The 15,493-nt window shown below is 41.9% G+C and overlaps 1 protein-coding gene across 3 annotated transcripts in view; it reads left to right on the top strand.

The window, feature by feature from the left end:
* itga10 (integrin, alpha 10) overlaps positions 1-15,440 on the top strand; it is a 32,014-nt gene extending 16,574 nt beyond the window's left edge. Inside the window, exons 8-30 of one of the 3 annotated variants that reach the window (XM_080895550.1) lie at positions 3,251-3,401; positions 6,051-6,216; positions 7,399-7,472; positions 7,562-7,706; positions 8,089-8,237; positions 8,381-8,524; positions 8,684-8,890; positions 8,971-9,101; positions 9,304-9,470; positions 9,579-9,721; positions 9,825-9,935; positions 10,023-10,108; positions 10,189-10,330; positions 10,437-10,529; positions 10,648-10,724; positions 13,771-13,860; positions 13,952-14,036; positions 14,141-14,254; positions 14,325-14,429; positions 14,520-14,633; positions 14,718-14,813; positions 14,896-15,009; positions 15,109-15,440. In XM_080895550.1, the coding sequence (XP_080751676.1) occupies positions 3,251-3,401; positions 6,051-6,216; positions 7,399-7,472; positions 7,562-7,706; positions 8,089-8,237; positions 8,381-8,524; positions 8,684-8,890; positions 8,971-9,101; positions 9,304-9,470; positions 9,579-9,721; positions 9,825-9,935; positions 10,023-10,108; positions 10,189-10,330; positions 10,437-10,529; positions 10,648-10,724; positions 13,771-13,860; positions 13,952-14,036; positions 14,141-14,254; positions 14,325-14,429; positions 14,520-14,633; positions 14,718-14,813; positions 14,896-15,009; positions 15,109-15,162 (2,758 nt within the window). In that variant the 3' untranslated portion in view covers positions 15,163-15,440. Of the gene's footprint in view, positions 1-3,250; positions 3,402-6,050; positions 6,217-7,398; positions 7,473-7,561; positions 7,707-8,088; positions 8,238-8,380; positions 8,891-8,970; positions 9,102-9,303; positions 9,471-9,578; positions 9,722-9,824; positions 9,936-10,022; positions 10,109-10,188; positions 10,331-10,436; positions 10,530-10,647; positions 10,725-13,770; positions 13,861-13,951; positions 14,037-14,140; positions 14,255-14,324; positions 14,430-14,519; positions 14,634-14,717; positions 14,814-14,895; positions 15,010-15,108 lie in introns of all 3 variants that reach the window. The other 2 variants (XM_080895549.1, XM_080895548.1) reach the window with 2 other exon arrangements.
* The last annotated feature ends 53 nt before the right edge of the window (positions 15,441-15,493 follow it).

Here is a 15,493-nt window from a genome sequence, read left to right as displayed (position 1 = left end):
CCACATTTTATTGACAAGAGAACATAGAAAAGGTATCAAATATTCAAACTGAGAAAATATATTTAATTTGAGGAAAAACGAGGCCAGCTCTGTGCCTGAACTCTTACTTTGAAGTCTTGCTGTCTAGTAGCTGCAGTATGGCGTTTATCATTGTCTTGCTGAAATATGCGAAGCCTTCCCTCAAAAAAAAAAAGAAAGAAAGAAAGAAAGCGTTATATAGGCAAAGGCTTTATTCAAATGCAGCTGAGAACAGGTGAGTCTTCAACCTGGATTTAAATAAACTGAGTGTTTCAGCTGATCTGAGGCTTTCTGGGACTTTGTTCCAGATATGTGGAGCATAAAAGCTGAATGCAGCTTCTCTGAGTCTGGTTCTGACTCTGGGAACGGATAAAAAACAGGATCCAGATATCCATGAGGGATCTGGAAGGTTCATACTGGGCCAGGAGGTCACTGATGTATTTTGGTCCTAAACCATTCAGAGGTTTATAGACCAGCATCAGAACTTTAAAGTCTATCCTCTGACGGACAGGCAGCCAGTGTAAAGGCCTCAGAGCTGGACTGATGTGGTCCACTTTTTTGGTCTTAGTGAGGACTCGAGCAGCAGAGTTCTGAATGAGCTGTAGTTGTCTGACTGATTTTTTTTTAGGTGGACCTGTAAAGATGCTGTTACAGTAATCAAGCCTACTAAAGATGAATGCATGGACTAGTTTTTCCAGGTCCTGTAGAGACATCAGATCTTTTATTCTTGAAATATTCTTGAGATGATAGTTAGCTGACTTTGTTATTGTCTTAATGTGTTTTTCTAAGCTTAGGTTTTTCTAAGTTTAAGTTAAGTCTGCGTCCATCACTATAGCTTTAAGCACTGATGTTATCTTTTCAGATGTGCAAGCTGCCAATGCAATAGATACTCATCCAACCCAATATCATCAGAGATGACATGTTTGATGGACCCTCTCACTGTCAGATTTCACATTTGGATTTGTCTGATCACAGAACAGACAGAATCTTTTAATGCAGTGCTGCCTGAGGCATCACAGGGGTCCTGTTCTGATTTTCAGCCTTGTCCCTTGCACACAGAGATTTCTTCAGATTCTGGAGACACTGCACTCTCATAGAGTAACAACTTATCAATAAATAGACCCATCCCAAAGCATTCTCTGCTTTATTATCTGTTGGACTCTAAATAGGAGAATGAATCACCAAATGAACATCATGTTATGTTAGAAAAGAACTGAAACTGGGAATCGAGGTCATAAACTTCTTATAAAAACTTTAGTGAGGTATTAAATTCAGTGAGGAGTAGGGTAGTTTATTCATAGAGTTCAACACAATCTTACTTCTTTTTGCAGCCAGGAGTCACTCAGCCTCACTCTGTGTTTCAGCTGTGACTGTCTGGAAGTTTCACCCATTGATTGCTTTGGTTTTTACTCTCGATTTTTAGGCACAAAGATGACAACATTTGCAGATTCCATCCCGTATCACAATAATGACACCACCAAACATTATGCATGTGCTTCTTCACTCTGCTAGAAGTACTTTAACTTTAAATCATAAACATAGCTCACAATAACGGCTCGCATGAGGAACATTTTTTGTCTGTGGGAGGAAAGTCAAGGACTTGACCTGAATCTGACTGCCACTTGTATAGTGTAGTTACACACTTTACCTAAAACTTGATTGTTTTGTATCTCCTTGCATAATGAAATGAGACTAGTACCAGACTAGAGTACAATTTGATTGCAGACTAGATGACTGCTTCATTAACATGAAGTAACCCATCTAGAATTGGATTTGCCACTAATTTTTTTTATCGCTCCACCCGTCTGAGACGCACACCATTCCCTTCTACACACACACGCAGAAAAACAACTAAAGTACACACACACAAACCGCTGTGCTGTGTCATTACCACACTGCTATGACTCCATAAAATGGCTAGTAAATACAGCCAGGCCTCCCAATTAGCTCCCATCACTTTCTCTGCTCTTTCATCTCCCTGTCCTTCTTTCTCATCTGTTTCTTGCTTTTCCTTTTATTTTTCCTTTGTTTCTTGCCTGTTTTTGTGTCTCTTGTATCCTCATTTTCCCCAATCTTGTCTCCACCACTGCCCCCCACTCTTCTGTCGTTCTTTTCAATCTTTCCCATCACATTTGTTCTGCTGTATAATTCACTAAATTTTAACGATAAGCACAACGAAGTGGGTTTTGCACTCATAATGTTTGATGTAATTTTACTGTCTTTATTCTTCTTGTTCTTATAATGAAAACTTATAGTTTGCATTATAGTACCATTATTGTCATTATTCTCCATTCGTGTGTTTGTAGTTTTTCTGTTTGTTGCTTTTTTCCCTCATCTTAATGTGACTTTTCTCGTTCATTTGTTCCTTTTCTTTTAACTCCTCTCCTTTCTTTCTCCTCTCCTACTCTGCACCCTATGTAATTTGCAGACTGCATAGGGGAAACTGTTGTTTTTAACTCAGAGTTTCTTGCGGCTGACCACAACGTTATATTTAGTCATGGGCTGGAGTTAGGCCTGAAAATGACTGAGTTCACTAGCAGTGACTTCTCTGCCTCATTCACTCTGTGTGTGTGTGTGTGTGTGTGTGTGTGTGTGTGTGTGTGTGTGTGTGTGTGTGTGTGTGTGTGTGTGTGTGTGTGTGTGTGTGTGTGTGTGTGTGTGTGTGTGTGTGTGAGGCTTACCAACCCTATTCAGTGCTTGAATCAGCTCCCACTGAGAACAGGTTTCCTCCAGACAAATGGGGTGCAGCTCGGGTCTGTTTGTGTGTTTGTCAAGTTTTCGTCTGTGTGTCATAGCACAGCTGGACTGGAATGCACAAATGTGGTTCTTGTGTGCAGTGACACATCCACACTGCACGCAGTGACTGGTTGGAGTCAACTGGCAGCTGATGCATGTGTGTCAAGTTGGACTAATAAAGTTGTGGAAAGGTCCAGCTGTGACTTGGGCCACTTATATCGCGCTCGATGAAAGCAACTCAAACTCCGTGTTTTACTAGCTTTTTCTTTTTCTCAGAGAAAGGATTAATGTCGTGTGTTATCTTACAGAGGATGTCTATTTAAATTACTTGATACTCACTGGTAGCCTCCCTTTCATCCATTTCCTAGCTACACTTTGACTCCGTTTTTCTTTCGTTCTCCACGTCTAAGATCTGATTCTGTTTCACAAGATCTGCAGGACCAACTGACGTATATTTTTTTTAAAGCTTTATATGTCTCTCTCTCATTCTTTGTAGCACAGAGGCTTTCAGTCCTGAGCGTGGAGCGAGGGAGGGTGCCACCAAGGTGATGATCGTAGTCACAGATGGAGAGTCCCACGATGGCGATGAACTAGAAGGTGCTCTGGAGAAGTGCGAAGAAAGAAACATCACCCGATACGCCATCGCTGTGAGTGCATGTTGTCCAAGCTCAGCAGAACGATAATCTTTGGGGGTTTATTTGACAATTTGTGCGTTTTGTGGTGCTCAAATTGTTGATTCAGAAATTCTTTCTACAATACTAATAAAAAGACAACTAATCGACGCCATATGCAGGATGTGTAGCGCATCCCTGGCATTCCTCACACATTGTGTGAAAGTGGTATAGCAAATATATACACCCCGAATGAACCAGACAATATCAACACCACCCCACCCCAAAATAACTCCAAATTACAAAATGACCCACTTGGGTCTACTAAAATAGCCAACTGGGAACAAAAACTCTTCCTTTCCAGCCCCACCCGACCCCCTCAACACACAGAAAAACACCGAGTGGTGGCGTGGTTTGTTTTTGAGAGCCAGACAGACTCTAGTTGGCAGGACTGGTTGCAGACCCCTCCCTACCCACAAGAGAAGCAAACGAACCTAAAGGCTCCGCTGGAACCGCAGAAGAGGAGAACATGAGCCAAGCATGCAGGAAGAGTGGCAAAGGGCCACTTTGGAAACAGATGTAGATTAGAGAAGATCAGATAAACTGATCACTGACTGGAGAAGCTTATTTACAGTACGAGTCAGTTTCAATAACTTGTTCTGTTGAAACAACGAGTAAGCCCTACCTCTGGAACAATAAATCCCGCAGTTTAATCAAGCCATCATCAGTGAATATTCTCCCATGTCTCCCTGAATCTGCTTCCTTTAATGTTTCGCTACAGGAAAACATCTAAGGAACTAATTTCAGTCTGTTCATTAAGCAGTGGTGGGCCAAGATAGAAATGTTCTTCTAGCAGCTTTTAGTGGTATCAGAGCATGCAGATAAGTCTGTAGCGTTTCTGTGATTGTTAAAGGAAAATGTTAAATATTCTTTATAATAGTTTGAGCTATAATCACAGAAATCTGTTACTTTGAGATAATTATTATTTTCTTAACATGATAAGAAGCTGGATCTTCCACAAAGATTCAAAGCTCTGTACAGAATCACCATATACATTTTTTACTTATTTATTTTACAACAAAATACTTTTTGTTCAACATTTTTTGATCCATGTTTTTCCTCTTATCCACACTCAGCCTGCATTGGCTCTTTGGCCCACCAAGGAGATTCGTTACTCAGCATAACCCCTGGTTTGGTCTGTTAGGACACCAGCAGTTCCCAGTTAGGACTAAATTCAAAGCACAACTGATTCTGGTGATACTGATGAATCTTGAAAGTTGTTTGGATTCATCATCCACAAAGCAAATGATGAATTATTTTCATTCAATAGTTTTGAATGAAAATAATTAATCAGCCAAACTAGTGGGCAAACTAACGCCACTCTGAAAATCCAGTAGCAGCTATTACAGCCACTGTTTCTCTGGATAACAGTTTTAATATAGACCATTTACCACACTTAAGGAAAGTGTGTGAATCATAGAGAAAAATGTCTCTTAAAAAAAGACAAAAGGTTTGAGAAGTACAGATGAAATTTTATTGTGTCTATGATACCAGAAACTCTTTGGCTCCAAAAATCACCTGGAGAAAGTAATAAAATATGCTGCAGAAACAAAATACTTTGTGAACCACAGTTTCATGGAGGGAATCAAACAGGTAGTGACAGATATTTAAGGTGCTGCTAGAGCAGACATTTTATACACAGTCACAGACTTAAATATTGAAACAAACAAACAAAAAATGGCTGAAGCAAACGACAGTGAATGGGGTGGGTTTGGTGGTTTGAATGTTTGCCCAAAAAAGTCAAAGTGATGAGAGGTAATTATTGCTTATAACAGCAGCCATGTTTTCATGTTGCTCTCTGTGCTGCAGCCCGTGTGTGTGCGCAGTGAAAATGGCTCGCCAAGGGGGTCGGAGCTCTCAAAACAAGAGCAAAAAAAGCGCCCGGTCACTGAAAACTGTGTTTTTTACATCAGTGCAGCCCAGAGGCTAAAGCATTTAGGCAGCACCGTATGTTTGGAAGCTTGTAAAGTGGAAACAAACCAATCAGAAGAGTTACATTTACTTTACAGTTCTTCTTTCCCTGTTGCCCTTTTATGCCCATGCGAGAGCTCGCAGTATTTGGCAGTCTGCGTGGAATTTCTCAACTTCTACAAGTTCATAATGTACATATTTATACGCAGGCTCGCCTTTATGTTACACACTGCACCCCTGCCCTTTGAAAACAGAGGATTTCCTTAGTTTGCTTGGCAGCTAAAGTCACAGGGGGAGATCTTGGGTTTGGTTTCTCTTATGGAATTTTCTCATTTGTACTTCAGGCGTTAAGCCATAAGCCTTTGCCGCTGCAGTATATTCTCTGGATCAGTCATCTCTTCACCTCGCAGCTAGGCCTGTGCTCCTCATTTACAAATCTCTGGTGGCTGCCTTTTTCTTCCATCTTATGCATTCCACTCGATTTGTTGACTTTGGTATCACTTAATTATTGGTAAATGACACAGAAACTGGCACATCTCCAAACTCAGTCGATTTTACTGATAGTCACAGCAGAAACATGGATGAGCAATTGCTCTGATACCTGCTTGTATACATCAGAATTTCATCTGTGGTCTTTCATCAATACTTTGCTGAGCTTGTGTTATGTGCTCATTCATTTCCCATGTGATCTTTTACCTTTCTGACTTTCTTCAGGTCCTGGGTCATTACATCCGGAGACAGCAAGACCCTGAAACTTTCATTAAGGAGATCAAGTTCATCGCCAGCGACCCTGATGACAAATATTTTTTCAATGTTACGGACGAAGCTGCGCTCAACGACATTGTTGATGCACTGGGAGATCGCATCTTCACTCTTGAAGGTGACTTTCAATCCACATGGTTTTTCAGCAGTTTACCTGCTGTGTTGTGCTGCATAAAATGTGCTAGCTGTTGCTCACAAGCAAGAAAGACTGAATGGTTGCACAGTGCTGTGAAAAAGTCTTGAGTGGCCACTCAGACTTTCTTTTACATTTTCTTGTACATTTTTAAAGTGGTCTTGAGCAATAGTTCTTCAGGGTTTTCAAAGGTCTCTCAAAGTTTTTGTTTGGACATTGGCTGCTCTTTTTACTAATTTTCAGTTCTGCCCATGCACCTGAGGAAAGTTGTTTTGTTTGTGAAGCCAGTTAACACTGAAGCATAAAAAGGGTACCTGACTGAATGGATGAACCAGTGTTGTGTCTACACACAACAGACAAATACATAAAAATGTTTCCCCGTTTCTTTGAATATACAGAAAAAAACTTAGCATAATGTGCAGTGTGTTCTTAAAAGTTTTTAGGAAACTGGACATGTGTAGAGCAAAAGAAGCAGTGCAAGGGAACAGTTTCTGAAAGTCCAGACACAGGACAGGAGAGATCCACCTGATCCACTGAAGCCTCGTTGGAAATCAGAAAGTTTTTCATCCAAATTGTCATCTATGTGTACAAAGCAGACCAGGTGACAATGACCCTCTATAAAATACAATGGAGGCCCTGAACTCCAACATTAGTGAAGCACTGTGGGATCAATGTGCCAGAGAACAGAACAAAAGGCAGAAACATCCAAAGAAGAGCTCCGAATGTCCTTCAAGAAGCCTGGAGAACTATTCCCGAAGACTGCTTACAGAAAACTTGCCTATGAGAGTTCAGACTGTGTTGAAGAATAAATGTGGTGAAATTAAAGAAATGATAGCTTTCTATCTGTCTAATTGGCAAAGAAAATTACATAAGGAAAGAAATGTGTGGGGAGGATGTACATGGATGAACAAAGCAGTGAAAACTGAAAAAGGGCATGTTCAGCTGTCATAGTATTTGTGGGAAGATGATAGGAAGGACGATGAAAAGCGATGCCACCCTTCAATGTTCAGGGAAATCTGAGAGGAAGAGACAGGAAAAAAGGAAATGTCTGCCACCTCCAGTGTCTGTCTTCAGTGTGAGTGAGGATGCCAACAATCAGAAAGAGAGAGGAAAGGGAAGGGAGGAGATGGGCAAAGGAGCATGGAATGACTTGTTTTCCTCCTTTAGGTACGCTGGGTTACAACGAGAGCTCGTTCCACATGGAGATGTCTCAGATCGGCTTCTCCACGCACACTCTAGATGTAAGTCCAACTTTATTTAATTCTTTGTGAGCCAGCAATTAGTTGAGTTTTATCTCTGCACATCATTCATTCCCTGCTCCATTCTTCAGGATGGCATTTTGTTTGGCATGGTGGGGGCCTATGACTGGGATGGGGGTGTGTTGAAAGAAGGGACCAATGGGCGAATCGTGCCATCCAGAGAGGCCTTTGAAAGCGAGTTTCCTCTGGAGCTCAAAAATCATGCTGCTTATTTAGGTAACCACACATCATACCACCAAACATGACACTGAATGCTTTGGTTTTTGCACTTACTGTGTGTGGTATTGAATAAAAAATAGAAAAAATTAAAAAAAAACTATCTTCATTGATGAAACAATCATGTAATGGCTCACACTTACCCTGGTATTACAAACGCAGATGACCATATTAAACCATACTGGAGAGTGTGAGTCGTCCCCACTCTCCTAAAAAGAATGGCAAATATTGGTTTATAAAATATCAAATAACAACTTTTTTCAAACAAAGTAAACATTCCTGGTCTTTCCATTTAATATAAGATACAGCATTAATGTAACTCTTAAAGAGCCTTAGATTAGGTTTTCAGTGCTGAATGAGGTGTGTTCATACGCGTTTCCAGGTTACACGGTGACCTCTGTGATAATTGGTGACTGGAAGAGGGTGTATGTAGCTGGAGCTCCTCGATTCAAACACAAAGGCAAAGTCATTCTGTTTGAACTCAGCGATGAAGGCGATGTCAACATTGTGCAGGCGCTTAATGGAGAGCAGGTAAAGCCCTTGTTTGAGTCTCCCTTCAGTTTGTTTTTGCTTTTAATATTTCAGCAGCAAACAGTAGGAGTCTGATTTCTCTGGGTTAAAGCAAGCGCTCCCCCTGCTGGCGGTAAGATGAAATAACATGTATCTGTGTTTAGATTGGCTCGTATTTCGGCAGTGAAGTGTGTGGGCTAGACATCGACCAGGATGGCATCACTGATGTCCTTCTGGTTGCTGCTCCAATGTACCTTGGGTCAGGAAACAAGGAGGCTGGACGAGTCTACATCTACACTCTCAATGGAGTAAGACAGCAGCAGCATGGATCGATCACCTTCATATCAGTTATTATGAAAACATTCCTGTCATATACAACAATGAATGATATCCCTGTTTTTCTCCTACAGGGTCTCCTGTTACCATCCACTCATCTTTCTTTGTTTCCTCCTCTTCGTGTCTCACAGGAGGACATTTTTGTATCCAATGGAACGCTGAAGTCAAACAATAAGTCCCAGGATGCCAGGTTTGGTTATGCACTGGCACCCACTCCAGATCTGAACCATGATGGCTTCACGGATCTGCTGGTGGGAGCCCCACTGGAGGATGAACACCGGGGGGCCATCTATGTTTATCACGGAGACGGTATTTATGTCATCCACAACTATAAACAGGTATCCCCCTTTTTACAACTGCAAGTTTTACTGGTGCATCTCAGAACTTAGACTAATTCCTGTCTCTCTCCTTATCACAGCGGATAGCTGCATCATCAGTTTCCCCCTCCCTGCAGTATTTTGGCCGAAGTTTGAATGCTCAATTGGATTTGGATGGAGATGACCTAATAGACTTGGCAGTGGGAGCGCAGGGAAGTGCTGTACTGCTCAGGTGGGTAGGATGGAAAGTGTAACAGGCAGAAAGCAGTGCAAGCAGTGTTAGATAATGGAGCCATATAAAACATAACTTGTGTATCATCTATAAACAACAAGTTCCCACATTTAGAATCATAACAAAAATTTCTACTGGCTATTATAACTGTGCACATAAATGGATAAATACTGCTTTTTGAGACTGTCCCTTCTGTCTCTAGCTCTCGCAGCATCGTCCAGATCAATGTGAGTCTGTCCTTCCAGCCGCACTCCATTAATGTCATTCAGAAGACCTGCCAGAGAGGAGGCAGAGAATCCGCCTGTCTCAATGCCACCGCCTGCTTTACAGCCGTGTCCCGCTCCCCAAGACCACGCAGCAACAGTTTTGGTTGACACATTTATATATATTTTATACATATATGTATATATTTTATAAACCCTACATTAAGTAGCCTATCGATGGAGTTTTTGCCTCAGTTGCATGATTTCTCTTCAGATCTGTGGGTGCGGGCCATGTTGGATGACAGGAAGTTGTCAGCACGGGCGCTGTTTGATGACAGCTCCCACCGACAGACCCAGCTGGCTGTACGAGCCCAGACAGGGAAAACTCTGTGCTACAGACTTCCCTTCCATGTCTATGTGAGTGTCGGTACACACCTTCCATCTTTCATTCATACACAGCAGGATGGGAAAGTCACATTTCTTTGTTTGTTTTTTTACATTTTTTCTGTCTTCAATGTAGGACACAGCAGATTACATTCGTCCTATCAGCTTCTCACTGTGGTTTAAGATCAACAACACAGAAAGTGGTCCCGTGCTGGATGAAGGGTGGCCGACTACTATCAACAAATCTGTGAGTGGCACAAAAATTAGCGCTATATATCCTTGTTGTTGTCCACATTCGTTCAACATGCTGCTCCTGCCTCCCATACCTGTCCAGATCCCATTTTTTAAAGACTGTGGTGAGGATGATGTGTGTACAACTGACCTGGTGCTACAGGCACACATGGACATCTCTGGGACAAGGTACAGAACTGAGATATTCTGGTGTTCCCTCTCTTCCCTTTTTTTGGTCTCAGTGAGTTTTCATTGTGTTTCCTCCACAGACAAAAGCCTTATGTGATTCGCAGCCCTCGTAGGCGTCTGGCAGTGGAGGTGCAGCTTCAGAACAGACTGGAAAACGCCTACAACACCAGCCTGACGCTGCACTACTCACGCAACCTCCACTTCTCCAGCCTTAGCATCAGGGTAAATACAGCACATGTACTGCTATTACATGAGGGACCATGTAACCATAAACATCTATCTACATGCACAGATCCTCTCTTTCTTCGTGTCTTTTCTTTCATCGTAGGAGGTTGCCCACTTCAAGATCGAGTGCACAGCTCTTAGCGCCAACAGCCACTCATGCAATGTCAGTTATCCAGTATTTCGCTCCCAGTCAAAGGTACGTTCGTGCTGAGGAAATAGCTCCATCAATCACTCAACTCAGCCCACACATACTTCTCTTCCTCCAGGTTAGATGTGGCACTTCAGCAAGTTGCTGCTCTCTTTTTTGTTTGCAGGTTAACTTCCTGTTGGAGTTTGAATTCAGCTGTACATCTTTGCACAATCAAGTGAAAATGAAGCTCCATGCATCCAGGTAGCTGTCTGCAAAGTAGCATGCATGCACACGTGTTGAGATGCTGGAGTATTTACAGATGAGGACAATATTTGAAAAAAATATTAGAAAAACTGACTGTTTTTTTTTTTTTAATTGAGCCATAGCACCAATCAGTGCTGTTCAGTGATGTGCTTTAACTTTGCAATGGTCAAAACTTGTAAAATTAAAGGTTATCTTTCAATTTGCACACAATATAAAACCTACAGCAAAGGTTTGAGCTGTCACTTGAGAAAACAGCATGCAACAAACAAAATACCTCAGTTTAGACTTGAGAAAAAGAATTATTGCTGCTCACAAGTAAGAAGTATCATCACAAAATTCAAATAGAGCCAAACAGTACAGAACAGAAAAGACTGGCAGAGGTAGGAAGTGAAAGATTTCAAATACTCTGGAAAGAAAACTAGTGAGAGATGTGTCAAAAAAAAAAAACCCAGAACAACTGCCAAGAGACTATTGAATGACTTAGCCAAGTCAAGATATGTAATCTCAAAGAAGATAGTCAACGCCACCCTGGGCAGGAATGGACTGCAAGAAAGCACAAAAAACGCCACTTCTACATAAGAGACATCTTCAAGCCAGACTAAAGTATGCTAAGAACAACCTGCAGAAATATTTCATACTGGGATAAACTGGAGTAATATAGAATAAACTGGAATAAGCTGGAATTTTATGTGTACTGGAAGTACGTCCTGTGGTCAGTTAAGACGAAAACTAGAGTTCTTTGGCCACAGAGATGCTGCTTGTGTTTGGAGAAAGAAGGACGAAGCGTACAACCCAACAAACATCGTCCCCACAGTGAAACAGGTGGTGGGTGTATTATGCTGTTGGGATGCTTCAGTGTGCCTGAAACTGAGAACCTCATCAAAGTGGAAAGCATTATGAAGAAAGAAGGATATGTGAAGTTTTTAAACAAGCTTCACGCAGTCAGCAGCTAAACTGGGTTTGGGCTGTCACTTGGGGCCCGTTCTTCGTACGTCGCTTACTACATCCAAGATCAAATCATCGCGCTAACCGTGAGCTCGCTAATCCGGTTCCCCGAACACACCTGCTGTTGACGATTAGTACAGCTGGACGCAGTAATGTGACATCACTGGGTGTCGTAAAAGGGGCCACGCATCGATAGTAGAAACATTGATCGGCAACCCTCTGATTGGTCGGCGAAAATGTCGACGGAGCGCGCTCGGCTCGGTATTTTTCGGCAGCAGAGCAAGAACTCTTGAGTGAGGGATTTCAGGAGTTTCAGAGTTTAATCAGAACGCAAGGGAACACTGCAAAGGCTGCAAAAGCAAGGAGCGAGGGCTGGCAGGAAGTTGCTGACAAATTAAACTCGTAAGTAATTTAATAATAACAATAATAATGGAGTGGATTGATATAGCGCTTTTCAAGGCACCCAAAGCGCTTTACAATGCCACTATTCATTCACTCTCACATTCACACACTGGTGGAGGCAGCTACAGTTGTAGCCACAGCTGCCCTGGGGCAGACTGACAGAAGCCAGGCTGCCATATCGCGCCATCGGCCCCTCTGGCCAACACCAGTAGGCGGTAGGGTAGATTTATTATATTACACTATATTATCCAATATTATATTACATTATATTATAATATGTTATATTTTATCCTCTTTCACATTAGAGCCACGACAGGACCCACTAGAACATGGGAACAGGTAAAAGTGAAATATAAGAATATCCTACAGAATGGTAATATTTATCACTTATATTGCTTTTAGTCTCTTGGAAAGAGACCCTGGAATAATCTGTTTGTTTATAACAGCAACCAAGAAAAGGGCAGAGGAAAAAAAGACAGGTGGTGGTCCTGCACCCCCTCGTCAACAAGTTGGTTAAGTGAATAATACCCTCACGGGAAAATCGATATCTCTCTATGAGCACACTGTCGCGCTGAGCTAAAGGATCCTGTCTATCCCGCAATATACGCTGAATTCTGAGGACTCTCCTTATCAATCTTGCACCTTCCGCAATGGGTGGCTCGCGTATACGGACAGGACATGGCTGCGACAGGCTTCCCAAATCCACCTTCGCTTTTATAGCCGTGGTCTCTCATCTTGATTACACGAAGTAATTTACAATTGCTACTCTGAAATATGAATTAAATCTGTAATAATCACATACATGTAATAGAATGTTAATAGTACATTTCCCTTTTTTAGGAAATGACCTGTGTGAAATCAATAAATGGATCAGGTGCTGCATTGTCTTTAGTTACATTGATGTTATTTATTTATGGTGAAACAGTGGTGGAATATCGCTGTTGCTTTCGTATAAATGAAGCGGACATACCTGCGTGGCCGCGATCTAATCCTGTTTACATAAAGTGAACCTGCTCCCGAGCAGGTTTACGCTTACGGCTCTGTTGCTATGACAGCAAGTCCCGGATGAGCTTCGGGGAACCGACTGATCCAGGATCACGCGAAATCGTCAACAATCTAATCCGGCTAACCTACTTAGCGAGGTACGAAGAACGGGCCCCAGGTCTTCCAACACTACAGCGACCCAAAACATACGCTGCTGGTGAATCACTGGCTCCAGAAGACCAACGTGAACTTTACTGACTGGGCTGCTTAAAGCTATTGCTTGGATCCCACTGTAAATCTGTGGGGTGAACTAAAGACCAAGGTCCATGCCAGAGGACATCAAATGTTGAGAGATTGGGCAAAGAAGAATGTGCTGGGATTGTTCAGGAGATGCATGCGAGACTGACTCCAGCTTGTTTTACAGCAAAAAAACTGGTATTTTTTGGTTTTTGTGAAATAATTTTATCTATGTGTGCAAAGTAAAATATTGTAAGCATTCAAAATAAAAGTAAGATGTTTGGAAAAACCGTGTAAAAAAAAAAAAAAATCCTTACTCTGTTTAACAGCACTTGGGAAACACTTAAAAAAAGAAAATTTAATAGGGGGGCTAATAATTCTGTCTTCATCTGTTTGCATCCACGTTTTGAGATGCTGGAGTATTTAGGAGACATTTAAACTGAGACGCTTTCGTAACCCTTCTTTTGTCTTACAGTGACAGTGTGGAGAGACAAGACACTTTGGGGGACAACAGTGTTCAGCTCCAGACTTTTGTTCAGTATGAACCAGACCTTTTTGTTAGCAGGTGTGTTTGTACAGCATCGATCTAGTTAAGCTCAACTCATGAACTGGTTTATCTCTGCATTTATGTGCTGATCTTTTCCCTGTTTTTGCAGTGAATCTAATTTGAACCGCTATGAGGTCCATCCTACTCGGACAATGTCGGAAGCAATTGGACCAGAATTCTACACACATCTCAGGGTAAATGTATATCCTCTATATAGGTCCCAATAAAAACATATAATTATAATCACAGTAAGAAAAATAAGACAAGGCAAACTTTTTAGCTTTGTTTGTGTTTATAGCTGCAGAATCTCGGCTGTTACTCTGTGAGTAATCTGGAGCTGCGTCTGCATCTGCCCTCTGTGGCTGCAGGTGACAGAGTCTTCATGACTGTCACCGATGTCTTCTCAATAAACGTGAGTACTGCTTCTGTGTATTCTTATCATGCTTTAAAATCGTACCTGACATATGTAAATTACCCCGTAGGTCACGGTGAACTGCAGCGTGCTCAGTGATGCAGCACAGCTGAAGGCCAGACAGGGAGATGTGCGCCCCCTTCATCCTGAAGACATGATGCAGGATGACATGTTGGTAAGGGCCTAAATTGCCACAGAGCTGCTGGTGAACACTGCAAAAGCAAAGATGTTAATATGGCTCATGTTTACATGTTTTCGTGTGTAGAACTGCAGCAGGTCATGGTGCACAGAGGTCGTGTGCCAAGTCAAGCAGCTTCCGAGAGGAAAGGATGCCATCATTCGGGTCAGCCGCAGAGTTCATGATGATTTTTTCAGAAATGTGAGTAACAAAACATACGCAGATTTTTAAATTGTGCTCCTGTGGCACAAACATTGGTCATAATCTGTGTGCCTCTTCCTCTAGGCCAAATATAAGTCAGTGAAGATAATAGGCGTATATCGACTCACAGCTCAGGAGACTAACCTCATTACTTTGAGCGCAGGAACAGTCTGGAGGGAGGTAAGACCCAAGAGAATCCTGAGCAGCACAATATGCATAAAATTAATTTCCTCTAATCTCTCCCTTCATCTCTTTTCCTTAGACTGTGCTGGAAGTGCTGAAAGGCCGAGCTATTCCCATCTCGCTCTGGATTCTGATTGGTAGCATCATAGGGGGTTTGCTGCTGCTGGCCCTCATTATTTTCATACTGTGGAAGGTATTTGGAGCTGAAATTTCACATCAGATTCCTTCAAGAAAATATCAGAAAGTAGTAAATCTGTCTCAATTTCTTGTTTTCTGTTTGTTTTTTTATCAGCTTGGATTCTTCACACGCAAACAGAGAGAAGAGGATGAAAACCATGAGGACTGAGCAAAACTTCTGCTGCCAAGAACACACTCATCTGCAATGAAGACTGTCAGATGAGTAGAGCCCTCCTGGCAGACACAAAGATAGTCCCGAGATGGGCCTTCAGGACCAAAGAGTATCGGGGAGGGGGTTCAACAGTAATGCGCTACCCACTGTTTCAAGGGTCAGGGGCACTTATGTAAATAATCTTTTTCTAATTTTAAAGTAATGCAAAGTGTATTAAACCACAGTCCTTCTATTTAACTTGCAGACATTTTTATGGTTTTATATTTCAGTCACTTGATTCTTCAGTTTTTGTTTGTTCTTTAATTAAAACAGTTAAAGACAAATTCTT

The sequence above is a fragment of the Rhamphochromis sp. 'chilingali' genome (genome assembly GCF_963969265.1).
Source record: "Rhamphochromis sp. 'chilingali' genome assembly, chromosome: 11".
Taxonomy (NCBI): domain Eukaryota; kingdom Metazoa; phylum Chordata; class Actinopteri; order Cichliformes; family Cichlidae; genus Rhamphochromis; species Rhamphochromis sp. 'chilingali'.
Note: the sequence above shows the minus strand (reverse complement) of the source record. Positions and strands in the feature narration are given on the sequence as shown.